The following is a 24,961-nucleotide window of genomic DNA, read 5'->3' on the forward strand; positions in this document are numbered from 1 at the left end:
TTTTTCCACTACAAAGCAAACAGGAAAATGAGCATTAAGATCAGGATGTGAGCTAATCTCAACAACCAAACCCTCAACAAATGATTTCACCGAAAAAAATAATCTATATAAACTATATATTGCTGTCTCCACTTTTTAAACATTTTTTTATTCTTTTACATTCTTACTCTTTCTATTTGTGAGAAATTATTACTGAAACAAGTGTGAGGAAAAATCCAAGAGTTCTTATAACAATATAACTTCATATCGCAAATAGCAGTTACCCCCAAGTCATTACCACAAGCTGAACTCAAAACTAAATACATTTACTGAGCTGTATGTAATTTTTTCTTTAAAATATTTGCTTAACAAAAACATTACAGCAGTTGTAATATTTGAATAATTATTGCACAGCCCTCCAAGGACCAGAATGTGACAGCCTTACATTAAGTGTTACCTTACTCCATTTGCTTCAACAAGACTACTCAATGTAAGGTGATATTCAACAGCAGTGAAGATATCACAATCTAGCCCGTGTGGGAGAGGGAGGGAACAGTTTATAAATAATATTATATATCAAATATATTATGTAATTATAGATGCTATATTGGTTATAATTGCCCGTCTAGTAAGAAAAAGCCCATCTGTTTTTGGAGGCATTTGCCTGATCCTGAAAGCTTTTATTAATGTGAATAACAATTACTCAGGAGAACAGAACTAATAACTTCAGTGGGATTATCAGGTCCTAGGATTGCAGTCTGAAAGTTAACAAAAATCTACTGTCTAATGACTGGCTGTGTTACCACCAATGATGTCATAATTCCATCACCCAATCATGAGCTGTTATATAACTGTTGTGAAATCAAAGTTGTAAGTGTTAAAAGCATGCAGTAGAACCTCAGAGTTATGAACAGCAGTTACGAACTGACCAGTCAACCACACACCTCATTTGGAACCGGAAGTACACAATCAGGCAGCAACAGAGACAGAGAAAAAACAAAATACAGTACAGTATTGTGTTAAATGTAAACTACTAAAAGAATAAAGAGAAAGAGGCATTGTTCAGTTGTAAACTTTTGAAAGAACAACCACGTTTTGTTTAGAGTTACAAATATTTCAGTTACAAACAAGCTCCATTCCTGAGGTGTTCGTAACTTTGAGGTTCTACTGTATCTTTAAAAGTCTCTATTATCTGACAAGAATTACCAAAAATGCAATATACACAATGTTTTACATGCAATTTTAATAAAATGATGTTCATCTTATAAAATGATCTATCAATATCTTATAAATGTGATATCTCAAATATAAATATTCATAAAGCAACGCAGGAAATGTATGAATAAGGCTACACCACCCACATACGATCACAAACTTCAAAATGTATCCTTCCAATAACAATGCATGAATTATGTATATATTCATACTACATGGGTATCCATGTTAGGACACCTGCCAGCCAATGCAGTTTTAAAAGCTATTTATTCTGGTAGGACTGGATATGAGAATTATGAATAAAGAGTGAAATCTTTACTATGCTCACAGTGCTTTTCCCTTTAACCATTGCTGAATACTTTTGCTAGTGCTGGAATTCTAAGAACAACTACAGGATAGAATCCTCGGGCCAAATCCTAAACTCCTGACTCAGGACAAGATTCTGCCTGGTTGATATGCAAAAGTGCTGTGGTACGGTAGGCACAAAGAAACTTTCACCATCCTTCTGCATCCCATATAAAGGCCAAGCAGAATTGCAGTCCTTGAACTCCTGGGACAGAAATGACTTGCTCCCTTCCTATTCCCACTAGAGTGCTCCCTGAGCAGTGGAAAACAGTTAGAAGGGGAATGAGGATCTGGTCCACAGTTTCTGCTGAAAGGAACAGATGGTTTTACATCCATTGTAGGTTGCTTAAGGAACTTCTCGTTAGGTCTTAACCCAGTGCAGGGCTTTTTGAACGCAATCACAGGGTCAAAACTTTATTATCTGTTGAAGATAGTCAGGCTCAGTCACTGCATAGTGCCCCTTGTTAATCACCTCCAGGAAGTCTCAGAAATGACAGTCAGCTTGAGCTTCCTATCAGAATGATTAGTTCCATCTAACATTTAATAATTTGTATTATTCACTCGAAAGTAACGAGTTGGATTCCCACACTTAGGCTCCAGATGTTTGCTGACCTTATAAAAGAGGGTGGGAGGTGTATGTACCGTCTGCAGGAAATACGTAAAATGTCACAAGTCCAAGCCAAATCTTATTTGGAATACAGGGATTTCTTTTTAACGGAACATATTGTAGTGGGGCAGCAACTCCTTGTTTCTCTTCTTTAAATAAAAAACACTAGATGTGAAAGCTTTCCAGGCTATGATGGTGGAAGATCTAGGATATTCTATAATTTCTATGTACATTTGCTGTTTCTCTCATAGTAAAAATTAATCCCTAGTGTCTTTTGGTATTTTCCACATATGTCCAACATTCAAACCCAGATCTTCTGCTATGGCAGTGAGTGCCAATGTGGCTTTTAATCTTCCCCAAGGCTGGACTGATTCTCTACACTGGCTGATAATAATTCCAAGGAATGAATACAGCAACATGGGAAGTCCCAGTCATGCTTCTTGCTTCAGCCACAATCCCTGTCAGCACCAGGGATATTTTAAAAGCAGGCCTGCCTGTTCTCTCTACCAGAGAATCTCCCTTCACTCTGTTTAGCCTCACATTGCCTGTTAAAATAGATTTATGACCAAAATTCATCAGCGATGTGGCACTAAATAGCCACAACATAGTAGAGGTTCTGGGCCTTAGAAACTGGTACACTGAAAGGTTTCAAAGTAGCAGCCGTGTTAGTCTGTATCCGCAAAAAGAACAGGAGTACTTGTGGCACCTTAGAGACTAACACATTTATTTGAGCATAAGCTTTCGTGGGCTACAGCCCACTTCTTCGGATGCATAGAAAGGTATGTTTTGGAAGAAATTTTCCATTTATTTTACTCTTTCAAACGGCTATAGGGCTGGAATGCACACTACTAGTACTAAAAGGAAATAGTATGTTACATCATGAAATCCTGACCCCCATAATTATTTGGGCAGAGAGGAACAAATTACAGCCCATGAGCCATACCAACCAGTCACTTTCCTAATCCCTTCCCTGCTGCCAGCCATGGCACTCAGTGTGGAGCAGCTGTGCCAGCATGGCTTGAAGTGGCTGGGTCCCACTGTACATCAGCATGACGAAGGCCAGGTATGCACCAGGGACAGTGAGGTAGGTGGCAAGGCAGCATGGCAGTAGTTCAATGGGAGCCACATGCTGGAGGGAGCACAAGCAACTTTCCCATCGCTTCTGTCCAGCCAGCGCCTCCCAACAACAAGACACCTCCGCCGCCCCATGTAGGGCCACAGAAATCAGACACGGAGAATCCCTGCCAGGCCTCCCCCTCGCCTCCCCCTTGGATGCGCCCACCCACTCGAGCCAAAGGACGCGTTACCGTCTCCTAGGAGGGGGCTCCCCGGCCCACCAGAAACTTTCCACCCTCCATTCCCCTTCTCCCAGCATCTCCCTGCTGCGCAATCCCCACAGGCCCCTGCTCTGAGCAGCAGGCCTGGCTGGCGGGCGCTATGGCTGGGCACCGGGCAGCCAACCGGCACCCACTCCCCGGGCCCGGAGCCTGAGCCTCCAGGTGAGGGGGCGGGTTCCTCGGTCTCCTAGCTGCGGCGGCTGAGGCGCGCGCGCACAACCGAGCACGTCAGCGAGGCGCCGCGCGTGACGGCGGCCCCCATTGCTCGCGCTGGCGGTTGGGTTTTGGGGGAGCGCGGGGAGGCCTCCCCGTCCCGATCCCGTTACCAGCCCGTGGCGGGCCCGGCCGCGGGGACAGGATGCCGGGGGTGTGGGGTGAGGCTGCCGCTGGGGCCGGGCAGTGACAGGGGCGGCGGGCAAGGCAGGGCTGGGCCCAGGTGAAAGGCTGCGGGGAGACCGGAGCCCCGCTCCCGCCCGTCAGCACGCGCCGCCTCGGTTCCTTGGGCACGCGGCGTTTGTCCTGGGCCGCTTGTGCCCGCCCCGGGCTAGGAGCTGGGCGGGGGCCGGCCACGTGCCCGCTGGTTGTGGCGTCGGGGTAACGGTGAGCAGTGGGGGCCCGGCAGCCCCCGGGGAGCCGCCTTCCGCGGACCTCTTTAAGCTTGGATGAAACCCGCCAGCAAACGTGCACCTTGCCTGAGCGTTCAGCCCAGTGGCCGGCCCGTCACCCCCGTGCGAGCGCCGGGGCTGCTTGTACCTGGGCGCTCTGGCTTTGATGCTGTGATAGGGGTCCCGGGTTATGTAACGGCAAGAGTTGTTGTAAGGGAGGGGAGTGCATTGTGCCCGAGGTTTACTGGTTGGGCCTCAGCAACGCTACTCGAAGCGTGGCAAACTTCAATGGCAACACAGTAAAATGATTGTACTTGTGCACAGTAATGGGCATGACAACAGTACTCTGGCTTTGCACCACAAACCCTCGCCAGAAACAGTGGCAGCGCTTACTTACCATATTATCTGCAGGTCTGGCTGTGCCAAGGGTGAAGCACAGGAGTAGTTCATTATTAAATCTCCATTCAGTAATATCATGGAATAGATATGCCTGCTTGTTTGTCAACGCCCACAAGTCTTTAGTTTATAATGTAGTATATTAAGGGTTACGTTACATAGTGGCTTACTGAAGCAGAGAACCTACTAGTTCATCTCTGGAGTACTGAATTCAAATATAAATACTTAAATTAAGGATGTTTAGAACAAGAATGGAGAATCTGTGATACAGGCTTAGTGCACGCTTGATTATAGTGTTACTGTTTGTCACAGCTATATAATTTCAGAGTAACTGAAGAGGGAAAACACCTATTAGGTAAACTACTCTCTCCCCATAATTTTGGTCTTTCAGCTATTACATTATAAACCCTTATTTTCTGGATGGCTTAACATGGCTGTAAAATTGACTAGATTGAAAGTTACTTATGGTTTTAGCGTGGCCTTTAAATGATCATACAACAATCCAAGAGTTCTTTAGCTTTGAAAGCAGTTTATCGTTTGTTAAGTCAGTTGTTAACTTCTTCAGCTGAAATTTTTCTAATCAAATGTGGATTATGTTGATCTTTATGGAGAAAACATTAAGGCAAACAGTTGTTTGAGAAGGCAACTTTTTGCATGTGTGCCAACTCCTTCATTTGCAAACTCTGTTGTGGTGTTAGGTACTAATAGATTGGCTTGTTTTTGTCATGTAGCTCCATTAAGATGCATTGGCCCCAATAAATTAATAGTTTAAACTGGGCACAGGTTTACAAGGAAATACATAAACGGAGGATGCAGAGGAAGGTTGTATGTGAGGGATGGAGGTAATGCTAGTGAAAGATCTTGGGGTGCTTATTGTGGTTATAGATACATCTCAATTTCTCTTCCCTTTGTTTTATTTTAAAAACTAAATTCGAGGGCAAGAGTCAGGAAAGAGTGGTGTTGAAGAGTGATTTTAAGTGAGAATTCAGAGAACCTGAGAACAGAATTTGGCCTGAATTTTACAATTAAGTTTTAAGTTTTTGTTATCTTGATGTATAACATATAGTTGGATATTTCACAGTTGACCCCTTAGAGGAGAATGTACTTTTCACAACTGTAACACACATTTTGTCTGTTTGTTCTTGTCCAAAATTTTATGTAGTTGCAATCAGCTATTTACAGCAGTAAGCCTTGATCCTGCAAATGTTTATGCAGAAATGTTTGCTCGATCAAGGTCTTGTACAGTGACACTATAAATCTGTTTATAATGTGGCTAGTACCAAACTCAGAGTGCAACTGCAAATACAAAGTAAGACCCAGGTCCTTCAATTGTATCTGGTAACTCAGACTTGTAGAGCCCCATTAAAGTCAATGGAGTTCCACAGGGGTCTGTACTAGTGGCACTGACTGCAGGATCTGAGCCTACATCCCTACAGATTTATTTTGTCTCCCTCTTAGATGTTACTCTTAAATAAATAAAAATAGTAAGGAGAAGCAAACGTTTGACTAACTTGAAATGAAGTTTAGATAAGGTGAGGGTATGAAGATTCTTCTGGATATTGGGATCAGAATCTGTGGAGAATGATCTTGCACCACCAGTGGGGTGAAAGTGTGGAGGAATGTAGAGGAAGCCTGTGCTGGATGAATTGAGGAAATGGGAGGAGAAACTAGAACAAGTCTATACAAGATTGTTTAAATGAGGGAAACTTTTACTTGAATCAAACAAATCGGTAGCCAGAGAGGTATCTGAGGATCATGTGGCTCTGCCTAGTTTTTAATCCTTAATGTAATCATGAATCTTAATGTTTTACTGTTCTGTAACATCATCTCTGGCTTGTATCTTTTTTGGCTTGTGTTTAATATTCAAAAGCCTTGGTGCAATTTCTGTATGCATACAATTTAATTAAATGGTTTCTAAATTGACTTAGTTGTATCAGTGCAACCCCCTACAGTGGATGTTTTGAAATCAATTTAAGTGTGTCCACCCCAGGGGAATGCACTGATAAAACTAAGTCAACTTAGAAACCAGTTTAGTTATATCCAACTTCTTTGTGGAGACAAGCATAGGGAAACACATTTTGTTCTGTACATATCAGTTTAATTATACAGTTAAATATACGATTAGTTCTTAGAGCTTCTGACTTGCAGAGAAAAATCCTTTTTTAAACTGACACATTAGCCTCACATCATGTTGCATTCCTGTGTTTGAAAACATTGCAATGTGGAGTTTTTCAAACAGTTCATTCTGTATATAATGGGAATAAATTTATGAACAAAAGAATGCCTTTTCACAAGTTGCTACTTTAAAACGTAACACTCCAACAAGTGTTATTGCATTGTTCCTGGGTTACGTTATGGATGTATCCCTTATCCAAGGCTGTGTCTTTAATAATCAGTGGGTGATTTTCCAAACCCCTTAAAGAGTAGATAGGTTGCTATGCTTAAAAGGAAAGAGAAAAAAGGGAGCAGAGACTCTTAAATTTATATTAATACAATTTTTTAAAATGTATTTAGCAGAAGCTCCACAAATGACTGAAACCTCCTTTCTGCCTGGACATTGAGCTGAAGAATTTCGTCATGGGTCAACAGATTTCAAACCAGACACACACTGCTATTAACAAGTTGCCAGTAATAAAACATGCATCTTTGGCTCTAGAAAGTGGCTTTCTGACTTATGAAGAGTTTCTGGGGCGAGTAGCTGAACTTAATGATGTGTAAGGCTGCATGTTCTTTATTTCTTTCCCATTGTCGTGTTGTACAAAGACTATGTACGGAATAGTATTTTAGGCTTATTCATAATCTACTATCAGGTTTTCAAATATATGACCTTAAATTCTCAAAGTCGATGTTGAGATTGAAATTATTTATATAGGATCAATCAAATCTATTAATATTACACTGATATTTTTGTGAATGTTTTTATTATAGCGTGTTGGCCCTCATTTATCCTTTTAAAGTGTTTGTGTATAAGAAAAATATTTAGAATGTGAATATTGGGTCTGAAATTGAAAGGTTATCTATTGATGTTTCATTTATTTACAGGGTGGATTTGATTTAAATCCAAATTGATTTACTCACTAGTCAGAAAGACTCTATTTAATCATGGATTTCTACATAAAAGTGCATTCTTGTTGGTTGTGATAACCTTAATACATATTCTTCACAACTCAGAGATGTAGGTTTCATTTTTAGAAGGTACACACTATACATTTTTAAGTGATTTATTTTGAAAACTTTTCAGATTAGTTTTACAGCTATATCAGAAAATGAATGATTGTTTAGTTATTTCATTTACCAAAGGTAATTGAGGCAGATAGTTCACCTCCCAATGACTTTATAAATATCTCCAATTCAACAGGTAATCATTAATATTTGGAGGATTTTCTTGCCATGCTGTATTAGGAGGAGAACATCGCCAGACAGACATTTAAATTGTTTTATTTAACTAAATATTATGTATTCTGGATTTTTTCTTCAACAGCAAACATTCAAAAAATTCATATGCTTGTTTTGTTAAAATATTGTATTTGTTAAACATTCAAGTTTTTTAAAATCAGGTTTGTTTTTGTTAACACTGTTTTTAACTAAAATAGTTAAATGAAATATTTTTTTTAAAAACAAACAAAAATTAGACAGACTGTCAGCCAGGTCAATATGAGAAACTTAAAATATTGTCTTCTGCAGCTAACTCAGTTGTCTTCACCTTCATTTTCTGGTTTGTTCATAATCTGGAAAAGAAAAACAAGCTATCCTGCTTTTTCAGGTCCCAAACGTTTTATCAATTTGGAATTAATTAGTTCAAAGGAAGAAAATATTCTTTCTACACCAGCAGAAGAAGCTACTGCTGTTAAAAGTGAGATTATTACTTCAACAGTCTCTGAATCCAAGTGCTTAAGTGACTTCCACCAGTTCACTGGTGTGACTTTCTTTAAAACATCATCAGCAAACATATGTTTCTTGAATGTTCTTACTCCCAAATTGGGTCTCTTTTACAGCCTGCTGCCATTATAAGTTTTCCCTTCTAGTAGGAGAATTGTATGGTAGATCTTAAATCAATGAAGGTTATGCTCAGAAAGACCTCAAGACTTCTGGAATATACTGCTCAAACAGTTTCACTTTTATTTCTACTGCCTGTCCCTCCCTTCTTACATTTATCTCCAGACTTGTTTTCCTTTTCCAGATCTATTCTGCCCCCAACAGTCTTCTATTCATTGAACTTTTTGAAACTTTGTACTTTTAGAGAGAGGTAAGGGATTGATTCTGTGAACACAAATTTGCAGAGGGACAATAGGGTTGAAGTCTATTATTTCTCACCTCTCTATTATTTATTTATTTTAAAACATTTTTGATGTTAACAAGCATATTATCTCTGGATACACAAATCCACAGTTTGAGAACTGTAAAACTAAGCATCTCTGATGGTATCTTCTACACTGAGCACCGAGTCCCATTGGGTAGATAGAAAGATCAATGTAAATAATTTATACAGAAGCCCTTGAAACCCCATAAGGTTGGGTCCCCAATTCATGAACTACTGGAACTCATTTACAAAACTTTTCTTAAACATTACATGAATATATTGTCTCATGCTATAGAATTAGAATTTATAATCCCTATTCCATGATGAGATATCTTTGAGCTATAGAGATATCTTTTGAGCTATAATGTATCTTAATTAAAATTATCGTTAGGTTTTTTCCTCAAAAAGCGTTTTATCAAAAAAATCTGATTAAATAAAAATGCGATTAAAAAAATCGTTTTTATCCACCCTGTTTGTTTATATTTAAGAGTGTATCTATAATACTTAGCAATTACATAGCTCATTATGGTCCTGAGTCTGCAAATATGCATGTGAGTAATTTTAGGCACATAAGAACCCTGTTGATTTCTATGGCATTGATATAACTGCTGTTCAGGTTTAAATGTGGATGGGTAAATGATGCCAGTGTCTAAGTTTCTTTCAAAGGTGACTTCACCAAGCATTGCCTGTCTAATATATAATGTCGGATTAATGCATCTGTGTTTCAGCACTGCAAAGTTGGCTTCTGGCCAGGACAAACATCTGTTGTTTGAAGTGCTGCCAGGTTCTGATTCCTCTGCTCTTTGGAAGGTGGTGGTTCGGATAGTCTGTACTAAGGTAAAATTATCAGAACCTTTAACTCAGGTTTTTAATTGCAGGTAACTGAAAAAAATTGTTGTTCAGTACAATATGTTTCAAAAATATTTGGAGGTATTCCTATACTGTTAAGTACAGTTAGGCCTAAAATCTAGGTCTTCCTAAAAAGTCAATATCAACAGTAACATTTCCATGACCGCTTTTGAACGATTTGCAATCCAGTCATTGGAACATCTTTCTAATATATAAGAAACAGAAAGTGAAACAAATTGGAGACTAAATTAGTTTAGTTTTATAGTCCAAGCTTGACAGAGGTTGCATATTAATAAAGGACATTCAGAATGAACTTCACTGGGAGATAAAATTCCTACACTCTTAAAAATGAAGTGAATCTTATTTTAATTTGAAACTTTGACCTTTAATGGTATTAGTTTAGGCCTGATCGTGCAAGCTGAACCATGTAGGCAAATCATTTTTATTGGGGCTTCACAGCAGTTCGACGATCTTGCAGGATCAGGACTTTATTGTGACACTTCAGTTAATTGTAGGAGCAAGATAGGTTTCCATGACACTGTTAAAAGTACATAATTGATAGCTGCATTAACATGCAGCAATAAATGTGTATGACTTCAATTTAATGTTGTTTTTTCACTGTAAGACTTCATCTTGGCTCTCTGCCCTACTGAAACTCATAATGAACACACTTGTTCAATGATGCTTCATCCTAAGAAAGCAAATAGTGCTACTTTGGAATATTGAATTGTTAGTTTTGCTGTTGATATTCATCCCACAAAACCAGAAGTTGACACTGAAATTCAAAAGGTAACAGTATACAAAATCAGTGTGGCAACTATTAAATGATATAAAAACTGGCTAACTGTTCTCAATGCTAATGAGTCACTGAATCAGGGTGGTTTCTAGTGACGTTCCTACAGAGATCTGTTCTTGGCCTAATGTTGTTAAATGATATAGCAAGAAATATAAAATCATTACTCTTAAAGTTTGCATATGAAAGAAAAATTGGTGGAGTGATAAATAAATGACAGGTCAGTTATTCAGCGTGATCTTTGATCCCTTGGTAAACTGGGCATAATCAAACATGCAATTTTAATATAGTCAAATGCAAAGTTTTACTTCTAGGAGCAAAAAATCTAGGTAACACTTACAGTCCCCTATCCTTTATCCTGTATAGAGATGACTCAGAAAAAGATTAAAAGGTGAATAATCAACTTGTTGGTGTGAATCTAAAAGAGTTAATCTACTGCAGCGGAATATTAAGTAGGATTAAGGAGTGGTATTACCATTGTATATGGCATTGGTGAGACTGTTACTGGTATATTATGTCCATTTCTGGTGTCCATGCTTCAAGAAGGATGTTGGAAAAAAATTGATCAGGGTTTAGAAATGAGCTACAAGAATAATTTGAGTTCTTAAGTCTGCTTTACAGTGAGACTTAAGAATCTAATCCATGTATCTCATAGAGACCATTAAGAGGTGACTTTATTATGGCTTGTAAGTACCTACTTGGGAAGAGATTTCTGGTATTGGAAGGCCGTTTAATCTAGCAAACAAGCATAACAAATTCAAATGACTAGAAATTGAAGCTAGGCAAATTCAAGTAAGGCACAAGGTTTTTAATTACTTTTCATCACTCAAAGGTTTTGAAATCAAAATTTCATGTCTTTCTAAAATAGAGGCGCTAGTTCAGTGATGCTCAGATCTCAGGAGTTCAGGAACCAAGTTAGCGATCAGCATTACCCAAAAGAGCCATAGTATGAATTCATTGTTTCAATTACTATTCTCTCTATAGGTATAAAAAATAAAATTCTCACAGCAAAATGGCTGACCAAGTATTATTTTATCAACTACAATTGGTTAATAACATAGTAATAGCATCCTGGTTGGTTAATAACTTAGCTTAGTTAATATTTAAATCACACACTGTTTTAATATCCTGTGCTGCAAAGAGCTTCAAGAGACACATTAAAGAGCAACTTGTGGCTCCTGAGCCTCAGTCTGAGTAACACTGTTCTAATTCATCCAGAAGCTATTTGCCTTGAAATGGGAATTGTTGGTTGAAATTCTGTGGCTTGTGTAGTGCAGGAAGTCAGACTAGATGATTATGATCTATTCTGGCCATAACCTCTATTATTTTAGTATCTTTAAAGATAGCACTTACTGTATTTTTAAATGGATCACTTGATAGTGTTTTTTGTAATACTTTGTCATTCTTAGTTTTCTTAATTTTTTTACATGTTACTTTAGCTTGTCAAGTGATATCCAGAATCTTAATAAAGCTCTTGAATTCCTTCAGGTAGAGTTCAAATCCAGCATAGCTCAAGACTATTCTCTGGGACTAACAATTTTTAATATAGTTTTATTTTTTACTTTTAGCCTACATATAAAAAATTGGGCGGGGGCAGGTACTTTGAAGAACAAGATTTTCATGATGACTTCTATCAAGACAGTCGTCATTGTAATCATGATAGTGGGTACTGTATAATTTAGATACTGGCTTGGCTAAATTAAGCCCTAAAAATGAAACAATAGATTTCTGTCCAAAGGTTTTGTTTATGCTTAAAGTTCCTAGACATAAATGCTTCTACTTAATTATAGCTTAATATAGTTGAATACCATAAGTCTAGTGAGATGCAAATATCACACATAAGCTCATATTTTCCAGTGCATTTGATTATATTTACCTACCTACCTATGTTCAAAATGATGGCAGATAAATTTAATATTTGTTACATAATACAAATCTATTTATAAACTTTTGTATCTTTAGATAAACAAAACAAGTGGCATTGTAGAAGCTTCAAGAATTATGAACTTGTATCAGTTTATTCAGCTTTATAAAGACATCACAAGTCAAGCAGCAGGAGTTTTTGCACAGAGCAGTGCCTCTGAAGGGACTGCTGCAAGTCTGTCATCTGTGTCATCTTGCCAGGCCAGCTTATGGATGGGAAGGTAGTTCAATATATTACAGGTTGTGTATGTGTGTATATATATGTTTGTTTGTAATAACTATACACCCTCCAAAATCATATTAAATCTGAACTGTTACCATCCAACACAATAAATGTGGGTAGAACAGATTTTGTCTGCCAAACAGTGAGCATGTTACCAAAAAGGATGTGGTGTAAATACTTGTAATCATGTAGTTGACTCTGAATTACCATTGGTGCCCGTACACAATAGGTTTGGAATAGTCTTTTTAGTTATTATAGTCTAATATAAACCTAGTATATGTTGTCTCTTCTGAGTGAGGAAACAGAAGGAAATGAAATCAGCTGTGGCTACAAAACTGTTTTCAGTTATATTTGTTTACACAGACTTAATGTTATTGTTCCACTTAAACTTTCTTTTCCTCACATTTTGGCATTTGGAAATTCCCATCTGTTGTCATTTGAAAGTCATCAATGCTAACCATAATTTAACCTGTAAGACTGGAAAAAAAACATGTACTGGTTCATAGGTGTTGGCATCCTGCTTTGTTAGCTAGGAGGAAAAGCAACAGACTGAGATCAGCACATGCAGTACCTTTTAGTTCAAAATTTATAAAATGGTTAACGTGAATGTAGTGGCAAGAAGCTTTGCACCCTATCTCCATGTTGAAAAGTTGCTATTGCTAACTGTTTAAATGTAAAGTTTGTATTACCTTGAAAGTTAAATGTGAAAGTTGAAGTAAGGTAGGGAGATGTTTTAAACAATGATAACTAAGGGTACGTCCAGACTACCCGCCGGATCGGCGGGTAGCGATCTATCTATTGGGGATCGATATATCAAGTCTCATCTAGACGCAATATATCGATCCCCAAACGCGCTCCCGTCGACTCCGGAACTCCACCAGGGCGAGCGGCGGAAGCGGAGTTGACGGGGGAGCCACGGCCATCGATCCTGCGCCGTGAGGATGGGAGGTAAGTCAACCTAAGATATGTCGACTTTAGCTATGCTATTCCCGTAGCTGAAGTTGCATATCTTACATCGACCGCCCCTCCTTCCCTCCCCGCCCCCCCCCCCCCCCCAGTGTAGACTAGGCCTAAATGGAATCATACGCTGTAAAACAATGCTATTTCTGAGTAATGGGCGAGGAAATACCTATAGCAAAGCTGGCAAGCTCCAGACTGCAAGCTCCAATTGTTTGAGGGAGTGAGAGAAAGGGAGATTATTCAGAATAAAGATAGTACAGTGTTTTTAAACTGACATACAAGAGTTGGTTTAGCAATTTAAGAGGACCTGTGCACAGAACTTGTGGTGGGGAAAAAAAATCTGTTGCACTTTCGAAACAAGTCATTGTTCTGCCCTTTTTAAGAAGGAAGAACACCTATTGCCTAGAAACCACTTAACAGAGATGCTGGAATTTTGGCTGTGAACAGGAAAAATTCCCAAAGCAGACACTGATGAAACTCCTAATGTAGATGGGGAAGCACCTCTGTTTGTGTTAGTGAAGTTGAACCTGATTTCAGGAAGAATTAGACTCCTATAGGGCAAATAGTGGCTTTGCTTGTCTACATTAGGGCTTGCACTAGTACAGTTATATCAATGCCTCACCTTATCCTCTTGTTGACTCCTTAGCAGGGGGATATTTTGGCCCTGTCTCTTTGAGCTGTTAGAGTTATGTGGTTCCTTTGGTGTAGTTTGTATTCTTTAAGAAAGAATATACTAAATTTAAACATGTGGCTTGCTCTTCGGGATTCTGTGATAGTTAGTCGTTCTGGCTACCAGATCTGAAGCTTCTGAAGTCTTATACTGTTGGTCTGCTGTTCACGTCAATGTCTTAAGCAGTTTGTTTTGTAAGGTGAAACTTCCAGTGGTTTTTGATGTGTCTGTACAAAGCACCAGTAGGAAAAATGACTTTTTTCAATTGATCTGTAATATAAAATCATGACTATGAGGTTCATTATACATGACCGCATGTTTAAAAAAAAAAATAGCATTTAGCAACACCGAAGCTCAGATAAGTGTGCAGCATCCAAACACTGAGCCATGCAACATGAGAGTTGCATGGCTATAACTGGGGGCAGTATCTGTTTCTCTGTTTTAAGATGTATGAAAATAAAATACTTGTCAGACTTAAACTTTAAGGTCAGACGGGACCATCATGATCATCTAATCCAGTGGTCTCTAACCTTTTTACGCACAAGATCACTTTTTGAATTTGATCTACCCTGCCCCTTCCCCAAGGCCCCACCCCACTCACTCCATTCCCCCCTCCCTCAGTCGCTCACTGTCCCCCACCGTCACTAACTTTCACCGGGCTGGGGCTGAGGGGTTTGAAGTGTGGGAGGGGGCTGAGCCTGGGGCAGGGGGTTGGGTGCAGGAGTGAGGGGTGCAAGTTCTGGGAGGGAGTTTGGGTGTAGGAGGAGGCTCCAGGCTGGGGCAGTGTGTTGAGGTGTGGGAGGGAGTTTGGGCGTAGGAGGGGGCTCCAGGCTGGCGCAAAGGGTTGGAGTGCAGGGGGCGGGGTGAGGTGTAGGCTCCGGCCAGGAGGCGCTTACCACAGGTGGCTCCCGGTCAGTGTTGCAAGGGGCTCAGGCAGGCTGCCTGCCTGCCGTGTCCCCATGCCGCTCCCGGAAGCGACTGGCACATCTCTGCGGCCCCTGGGAGGAGGGGGGGGCAGAAGCGGGTCTCCGTGCGCTGCCTGCACCCGCAAGCACCATCCCCACAGCTCTCATTGGCCAGTCCCCCCCTCCCATTCCCCCCAGGGGCTGCAGACATGTACTAGCAGTCAACCGCTTCTGGGAGCGGTGTGGGGCCATGGCAGGCAGGCAGTCTGTCTGAGCCCCATTGCGCTGCCGGACTTTTAGCGGCCCAGAGATCACGATCAACTGGCAGAAGAGGCTCCAGGATCAACCAGTCGATTTGTGATTGACGAGTTGGTGATCACTGTTCTAATCTGACTTCCTGCACATTGCAGGCACAGAACCTCACCCATCCACTCCTGTAATAGACCCCTAACCTCTGACTGAGTTACTGAAGTTCTCAAATCGTGATTTAAAGACTTCAAGTTACAAAGAATCCACCATTACACTAGTTTAAACCTGCAAGTGACTCGTGCCCCATACTGCAGAGGAAGGCGAAAACCCCCCCAGGGTCTTCGCCAATCTGACATTGGGGAAAATTCCTTCCTGACCCCAAATACGTCCCCTGTTTAAGTTATGTTTACAGCAGGCACTCTTTCTTCAGTTTTGAGGGACATTATCTAGTTCGACAGCATTTTCCATCTTAAACGTAAGGAATACTTTTGCAGTGGTAGAATCTTTCAAAGTGGAAAAATTCAAATATGACTCCCGTATAATAAATCTTTGTCTTGCCAACTTGTTTCATCTCTGGTGGTAGCGAAAGCTTTGGGGATAAGCTATCACTTTGATAGTCTTCATTGAGCTTTCTTAAATGCATTCTCACAGCAATACTGAAAAGAAATATTGAGCCAAAATTGCAAGAGCACCTAAGTAACTTATCACAAATCCTATGAAAATTCATTGGGATTTGTCTCCCACTTCAGTCAGGAACTCAAGGAAATCTCACCAGTTATGTTGTTCTATAATAGTGGTTCTCAATCTGTGGCCCAGTCAGCGCACAGCTGCAGCCCATGTGAAACCCCAAGTGCCGTACGGGTAGTGTTGGATGTGGCCCACGTAACACATTCTGGCCCACAGTGGTAAATAGGTTGAGAACCACTGTTCTATAAGCTGGAACACAAAAAGGATAAAAAATAGCAGGAGTGGGGGGAGAACTGCATGTGAAATTCCTGCTAATACTACTTACCCAATGTGGGGAAAGAGACTGCAACCTCATGTTACAAAGAATGATAAACTAAACTGGGATGGGACAGTTTTGCAAGACACACTCTTCTTCTGATTTAATTTCCTGTTTGTCTTGCATAGGAACATTCAGTCTTATGTTTTTTGGCTGATTTAGTGACTGATTTATTACTGATTTATTGACGCACTAACACTGCCATTAACAAATATATTGTACGCATATTTGGGAAAAAGGTATTTTCCTGCTTTTTAGTCACACTCTCAGACAGATGGACACTGTGTTTTCATTTGCATAATTGCTGTAAGAGGCTTTTTTTGGAAGCTTGATACACTGTACTAGTCCTCAATTATGAGGTGAGGCAATAAGGATGGGATATATGGAGAATAAGAAAATCTGTTTTTTAAGTGTGGGTATGTTTTTTTTTGTTTTTGTTTTTTGGAAGGGAGAGGTCAAGAGCAACGTCCTCTCCATTTAAATGAGCTGATGGATGTAAATCAAATCACTCGTGGCAACCTGTGGTACCTGCCAAATGGAAGCAAAGATTTTGAAATGCTATTTGTAATGAGCTTGAGTCAACTTAGCTAGCATTTTCTCATTTTTCATGTCCCTCTATATCTAAAGACACTGAAAAACAAACAGTGAAGCCCTTTCAAGTGTTCTTCTACCCAGTTAATCTGTTTGTTTTTTGTGTGAAATACTCAGTTGGCTAAACTCTGCTTCCTTTCAGATTTTTGTTAGCTCTGCAAGAGCTAGCGGTCACTGAGCAAAAATAGTGAATATTATCTACTTACTTTTTCCTTTCATCTTAACCCCTTCCAGTTAAACAGTGTCCCACTCTTGTGTTGCATCTACTTTCCCATCCAGAGTATATTAAAATATCTTTATTGTTTCTACTAACTTTATCTAATACTAGTGAAAAATAAGCAAATGCTTATGTCATCCTTAAAACCTAAGGCTTTCCATTTGTGGTCTGTCCAAACTTGTAAACCTTCCAGAATGTCATCTGTATCCAGTACTCTACTCTCTGGATTACTTATAAATTGGCTGCAAGTATTTTCAAGGGCTTGGTCCCATGACTAAATACCAGCTCCTTGAAACTTGCTGAAAATGGTGCATCAAGCAGGTACACTAGTATGCGTGTACCAGTAAATGTCTCATACTTGGAAATAGGGTCATAGAAAGGTACAGCTATTAACAGAGAATGGAGTCCCATAATTATGTAGCAGTACATATGTTTTTTTAACCTTTTTTGCCCCATCTTGATAGGGATGGGGATACTTTTCAATGTTCCTTGTGTAGCAAACTAAAAAGGCAACCCTAGGCCCATCACTGGTTTTTTTTGAACGGAGAGGAGGTTGTTTAGAAGACCTACGGTCAATAACCACCTTTTCTTTTTTTAATGAATTCAAATGCTTTCTTTGGTTATCAATATATTTGGCAGCAGGCCTTGCTATATCCTAACCACTACCTATATTTGTAAAGAATGTCTTCTCATTGACAGCAGCCTGAAATAAACTACAAATTACTGATTCTCTTATTTTTGGAAAGGAAATCCCAGGCGTAAACTTGGCCCTGAAAGAAGTGCTGAGGACTAGAACAAAAACACTTGAACTACTAGACATTACATTAGCTGGCATCAATTCTGTATTAGAATAGTTCACAAAACATCTAATCAAATGACCACCCAAATTAGTCTCTCACCTTTGTTAAACAGTCACAAACCAGGGCAGTTGTTCTAGAAATATAATGCCACTAAATGAAACCCTTTCTGCAATGCTACCCCCACTGTTCAGTACCCCAGTGCAGTATTTTGAAGAGAGACTTCAACCTGCCCCCTAGGAGATCTTTAAACAGCTAGTCTCGTGACATCAGCATCAACTGCAATATTATGGAAAAGGCATTCTGTCAGGGATCCTGTTTTAAAAAAAAATCAGCTGTTGACTGTTCCAGCCAGTAAACAAAAATTTGGCCTAAAGTCAAAGTTTAATTTATTAAAAGCTATATCTGCTTTAGGGTAGCATTTTGGCCATTGAAGGCAGAGTCTGTCCCTGCCCTTATTGTAAAATTTAATGTCAGCTGCTTGGTCAAAGGATGCAATATGCAATGGTTCAGAATAAGAACTTTGCAGACTTCACTTGTCAATATGAAAAGTGATGAATATCTAACCCTTTGTAAGACCAAAAGAGGAATCATGCGATACAAAAATAGGTTGCATAATCCCAGTGAAGTCCCAGTTTCCTTTGCAGTTTTTTGTTGATGACTTTGGGCCACAATTGTTGCCACAGACAGGTTGCATAATGGATGATATGTTTTTAAGCGCTCTTCTGCTTATTTATCACTAATCTGAATGTTTATATCTACAAAAAATAAATAACTAGTCTGCATATGTACAAGAAGAATAGTGTTGAATTTATGTTTTGACTGAATAATACGGTTTTGTCTATTGCAGGGTTAAACAGTTGACTGAGGAGGAGGAATGTTGCATCTGCATGGATGGACGTGCTGATTTGATCCTACCATGTGCTCACAGCTTTTGTCAGAAATGCATTGATAAATGGTAAAGTGCTTAACAAGGAAGCTCATTTCTAACATGTTTGGTTTTAGTATGAAGGACTCCTCTGTACCAATATGCTCTAATGTTTAAAGATATCTTTTGAGTAATGTACATGTGATGGATAGGACCCTTGAGCAAATACCAGGATTGCAGGAGAGCGATGAAGGGTCACTTCAGAATTTGCAAGCATTTGATTAACAACTTGATCCAGGAGAAGCTCTAATTCTTAATGATGACTAGCAGAGAATTCACTTGTAATAGTGAAAGTAGCTGATAAAGCATAATTAGATGTAAAGCAAGTTAATTAAAAATTACAGGGAAACTGATTAACTTTGAGTCAATGAAGAAGATTCATTGTTAAACACCTTTTGTAGTTTGTTGCCTATATTATTCTTAATTCCTGTAAAACATTGTAGACATGCATGAAGTTTTCAAGAAGAGGAAAAGGGGAAACGCATTGAATCTGGCTTCTTGATCTGTTCAGGTCAGAAGTTCCACAAAATTTTTCTCTTTAAAAACTAGTCTAGTCCTCTTTAAATGTTACAAGCATAAGGCAAAATGGAATGCCCAATTATTATTTTTGTGAATCAACATATTGCAAAGGGAATATTTTTAGGTATTAAATTGAGAAGTCTTTTCACCAGTCAAATACTCTAAATTTTCCCTTACATTTGATAAAACTCCAGTACAATAATTTTTGTGGGGGAAAGTTTGTTTTTAATTAATACTAAATAGTATTTTGAAATGTATGCATAACTTTTATTTTACAATATAGTATCAAGTTAGACACAATACCAGCAACCGATTGCCTTTTAGCCTTTCCTTTTGCTCTAAAGTTAGAGCTGAGGACATGCCATTGATTAACATGCCAGTCTTTAGAATCATGGGGAAAAGTCAGAGAGCCAAATTCAGCTCTGGTTTACTTGGGCAGCAGGCCCAATCCATATTAATTTAAATGAGTTGGCCATTTACCCATGGCTACATTTGATTCTTTGTGGTTGTTTCAAACTCTTGACGAGGAGACAGTCTTTAACACAATACTCACACAGCTTTAATCAAAGAAATTGGATCCCTGTGTATAATCAAACTTACTACTTACCTTGGACAAGTAGGACTTTGTGCCTGTTAGCTCTGCAGAACCCACTATCTCTGCTGTGTGAATGAGTTGGTTTCCATTATGATTGACAGAATTGTTAACTAGATTCCGTTGCATAGTCTTTATTATTGTTTGATGTATGAGTCAAAACAAAGTTTGACGTCTGGATCCCAAGTTAGGCTAATATGGTTAGAACTGGAAAAACCTTTTTATTTAACCTGAGAAAATATGATCCTGAGCCACTAAGACAATCTTTATACCATTTTTATCACCCGTAAGAATATTGCTGCACTCAGAATTGTTGACTAATGTTGATTGCAAAGACAATACAAAGGCACTATTCATGTGATTGGGTTTTCAGTTATGCTTGTAGTCACCTAATCCAGTTATATTTCTCAGAGTCTCTTAATATACAGAGCATGCAAAGGCTGACAGTAAAAGCAGATGCTGTACAGTACTTGCATCTCAGATAGAAGTGTGCATGGTTTTTTTTTGTTTGTTTGTTGTTTTTTTAACCAACTATTTCTCTGATTTCCTAAACAGGAGTGATCGCCACAGGAACTGTCCTATCTGCCGTCTACAAGTGACTGGGGCAAATGATTCTTGGGTGGTGTCAGATGCACCTACAGAAGATGACATTGCTAGCTATATACTCAACATGGTAGATGAGGCAGGCCAGCCTCACAGACCATGATGTTGATGACTACTGAAAGAAGTACTTGAAAGTTCATTGTCATGAACATCTGCTTTTTCTTCTCATTCCCATTCATCCATACTTCATTTCATTTAGGTGTCTCTTTGGTTGCTGTAAGCTAAAGCTACACTATTCTTTTAAAACACAGGGTATATGAGCTAATATGTCTGGGTGCATTCTTAACTTTTAATATGTAGCTTCATTAAATGTTCTAAACTGTTAAATCACTAACGCTTGTAAAGTTTACTTTAACAATGTCTTTTCTGACAAGATTAAGAGCCATTGGAATAATTTTATTAGTATTAATTATAACATAATAGCATTGTGCACCAGCTTTTTGAACACCACAAATGGAACTTTATTATAGAAGATGCAGCATCTTCTTATTAAAGGGCCTGCCCTGCAGCCTTTTTCTCATAAGTAATCCATTCTCTCACAGCTCGTCCCACTGACTTCAGTGGGTTGACTCACAGGAATAAAGATTGTTAACACGAGTTAGGATTACACAATTATAACTAAACTGTGAAGTTTTATTGCTGAAATTTGAGAAGCGTCTTTTGCCCCTTCCCTCACTCATGGTCATTTGTTTCTGTTTAGTATTTAAATGTTTTGAGTTAAACCAGTAGTAATTTTTAGTATAGAAGAGTGTTTTAAATCTATTCTCAGAGATTACAGAAACCAGCCGTGTCAACATGTGTGCTTTCCCTTTTTCCTAGCAGAGTAAACCTTTTAGAAGGCTATTTTATCTGATTTCTAAAGTTTCATAGCTAACGAAACTATGCTAAACAGCTTCACACACAGTCCCTAAGGTTAAAACGATATATTTCCATAGCTTTTTGATGAGCGACAGCCAAAAATTGTCTTGTGCACTAAGCATATCTGAAAAGAACGCACTTTACTGAAAGGCATTGTACAGTAGCTGTCATGGCTTTGTTTAGTCCTAATGCTTTTGGCTTTCTCCATTTTTCCTAAGTTTTCCAAGTCACAACATTATTCATACTTTAAAAAAAAAAAAAAAAAAAACTAAAATGGTGCTGTACTTTATTTCTACAAGTGCAATATGCCTTTCTGTAGCAGAGAAACTTCTGCTTTGATAACAATAGCTTCATTTTGCTTCCAATAGAATTTACAGCTCTGAAAATCTGGTGAAAAGGAAGTAATGATAGGAGTTCACCAAGATACTTCTGTAGTGTTTTTGCAGTGAAATATTTAAGTTTATATTTTTTTAAAAGAAGTTTTGTCAGTGCCAGTGCACAGGGAACAGACTTTGAATTCTCTCATACATAAATGACACATTGAGCTAATATAATTGTTCTTCTTTTTTGCAATTAACGAATTGAACTGTTTTGACTTAACACTTGGAGTCATACTGATACACTTACATGCAGTTGTTCCATTGAATACAAATAACGACAAATTCTTGTATAAATTGCAGTTTTATTTGCCATATCTGTTAAAACATAGTGTTGTTTCAGGCTAAAACTCTGTCATGGCTAGGTTCTGCACTTACAGATACGCAGTTTTTTGTGAAATTTCGTACCAAAGAGTGACTAGTAACAATACCCAGGGACCAAACCCTGGGAGTCTTACCTATGTACCTGTCAAACTTTTGTACTTGGAAACTTGTACAGAATATGACAAACATTGGAGTTTGGCTTATGGCAGAGGAGTCAGACTCAAAGATAGAGTGAGCCAAATCAGACTGACATCCTGTGCAACTCACCCTCACAACCGTTAAGGCTTATTGTGTAAATCTGTATTTAGGCATCTTATAAAAATCTGTCTGAGTTTATAGATCTAAAACAATTAACTGGTTCCTTCTCTTAATCCTATTATGTCAGTGAGTCCTTCCGGATACTTGAGGAAAAACTGTGGATTACTTGTTTGCACTAAATATTGTGGAGTAGTTGGCTGCACTAAATACTACGAAAACCTGTGCTGAAAATGCAAAATGTTTTTGTTTTTTTCCCACTAAAATAGTAACATTTCTAAACACAAACCATTTTATTCTTATTCCTTTCTACCCAGCATTAGTCCGCATTCAGGGGGTTAAAATAACCTTTAAATTTTTAAGCTATTTTTATATTGAACCACAAGCAAGCATCTGAAATCACTAAATCCTCCAATTGATTTTATTTTTTCAAACATTAAAAGAAATGAACTCCTTGAGTGAGATTTTTGGTATGCTGATTCTCTGGTGAGGGCTTGTATGTACTCACTAAAATGTGACTTTGTAGTGAATGCAGATAGGTTGTTAACCATAACATAGTGACACGCAGCACTAACTAAAGCAAAAACTGTAAATTTGTTTAAAAAGTGAAAATGTAAACTTTATATTCTGTACAGCTTTTTAAATTACGCTTCTCTAATGCACACTGTGATGTAGTTACTGTAATGTGTGCCTTGTAAAGTATGTACTGTATGTTATAAAAGGAAAGTATGTTAGCACTGAAGAATATAGTTCAGCAGTGGCAGTATTTCATAGTCTGAAATCCTACTGTATCCTAATATTAGATAAATACTAGAAAAGGAAAAAGCTCAAGTTAACTTGAACATGGTAGTGGGTTTCAAAAGTCTGATGTGTGAATGTGAATCAGTGTAAATAGTTATTGTTGGAGGCCATATGAAATTGCTGTTTTATGCTCTGTATTTTAGCATTAAAGTGAAGATTTCTTAAAGGATTGATATGGGGATACAACTTATACACTACTGATTGTATTGATAGCTAAAGGCATTCCCAATGTATTGTAACTTGTGTATGAATTGTGCAATAAATACACTCTGAAAGAAAATGTTAAAGGAATTCCAAATTCAAGGGATTTCCTAGTTTCTCTAATATGATATACTGGAAAAATAAAGCTTTAATTTCAGTTAAATTCCATCATACAGATGGTATGCTTAACAAGAACATAAGCTATTCGTGAGTAGGATGTGGTTTAAACTTTAAAAGTGTAATGAGAATAAGCAAGTTACCCCCATATCTGGGGAAGCTGTTGCTTATCTCCCACCCCCAATCCATAAAAGAAACATTGCAGTTGGAGTTTCTTGCACCGAAGTGTTTTGAAAAGCTCCTTGTTAAAGGGATATAGTCAATTTAAAAGCATGCTTTTCAGAAAGCTTAGCCACTCATATCACACAATAATACCTGAAACTACTATACTGGAAAGATTAGAATATTTTTTTCCTCCTTGTCCAGTTAGGTCTGGTGTGTTTTTAAACAGGATTTGTATGTATCATTAGTGTCACTGTTTCCTGCTCTAGTCACTTGGTTTGTGTTGATGTGGGGGGAAGGGAGGGGTAGTGAGGGAGGCAGGTGGAGGGTGTGAAGAGGAAAATGAGTGCACTGCCACACAAGGGCAGGGATGCTAAGAGGCAAGTGCAATATGTAAAACTACCTGTAATAACTTGCTAAATTTGAAAATGAATGTTCCTCTGAAGGTGCCAGCCAAGCTACTACTGACTGCTTTCTGTTATAGGGGTGTTCATATATAATGCATCTACCTGTTTGAGAGATTCCTCCCCAGCTGCCAACACAAAACAATAAAATCCTTGAGTGGTGTAGAATTAGCCATGGAAATGCTATGCTTCCCTCTGGCAGGGGCCATTCTTAGGGGAAATGGAGACATAGCTGTGGCCTCTCAGTGCTGTCTGCCGGAACAGCTCTTTGGGGCCAGGGACAGATGTGCATAAGCTGAAGTGTTAAGCAGATATAACAATCAGGAGCCAACATGTTAACATTCCCTTGTACACTAATCTACATTGCACATTAGATAATTGTATTAAACTCTTAAATATACACAGTCTGTGCAATGAGGGCAAGTTGATATATTTGGACCCTTTTCATATTTCAGTATATACTCACTGCAGGAGTGGTTTTTCACTTTAACAATTTGATGCATTTTTCAAGTTTCTAACCTCTCAAATAAAATTCATCACAAGCTTTTAGCTTAAACTGCTAGTTTGCAAGTGGATCGTCCATAGGAAGAGGATCATTTTCACACCTCTTTCCTTATAAATTGGTAGAGATAACTTTAGAATTGCAATTCAACTTTCCTTCCAGCTATTGGAATTTAACTTCTGACATCTAGAATTTAGCATGATGAGATATGTTTTGTAGATGGAATACTCGCTTTCCTATTGCTACCTATACCAGAGATTAATCTTTCATCTTTCATCAATTCAAATACTATGGGCCACTTCCTCAACTGCTGTAAATCAGCATAACTCCACTGACGTCCCGAGTCTACTTCCA

At 38.7% G+C, this 24,961-nt stretch overlaps 1 protein-coding gene across 3 annotated transcripts; it reads left to right on the forward strand.

Moving 5' to 3' along the window:
* The first annotated feature begins 3,506 nt into the window (after positions 1–3,506).
* On the forward strand, positions 3,507–23,512 carry RNF141 (ring finger protein 141). 3 transcript variants are annotated; one of them, XM_034770024.1, is made up of 6 exons: positions 3,507–3,645; positions 7,002–7,198; positions 9,513–9,621; positions 12,389–12,570; positions 18,815–18,922; positions 20,559–23,512. In XM_034770024.1, the coding sequence occupies exons 2-6, from the start codon at positions 7,062–7,064 to the stop codon at positions 20,707–20,709; spliced, it is 687 nt and encodes a 228-aa protein (XP_034625915.1). In that variant the 5' UTR covers positions 3,507–3,645; positions 7,002–7,061; the 3' UTR covers positions 20,710–23,512. The 3 variants fall into 3 exon arrangements, with proteins under 3 accessions (XP_034625915.1, XP_034625914.1, XP_034625913.1); XM_034770023.1 differs by lacking the exon at positions 3,507–3,645 and adding an exon at positions 3,706–3,857 and having other exon boundaries at positions 6,999–7,198; XM_034770022.1 differs by lacking the exon at positions 3,507–3,645 and adding an exon at positions 3,706–3,857.
* Positions 23,513–24,961: the final 1,449 nt, after the last annotated feature.

This window comes from Trachemys scripta, chromosome 4 (genome assembly GCF_013100865.1).
Source record: "Trachemys scripta elegans isolate TJP31775 chromosome 4, CAS_Tse_1.0, whole genome shotgun sequence".
NCBI classification, from domain to species: Eukaryota; Metazoa; Chordata; order Testudines; family Emydidae; genus Trachemys; species Trachemys scripta.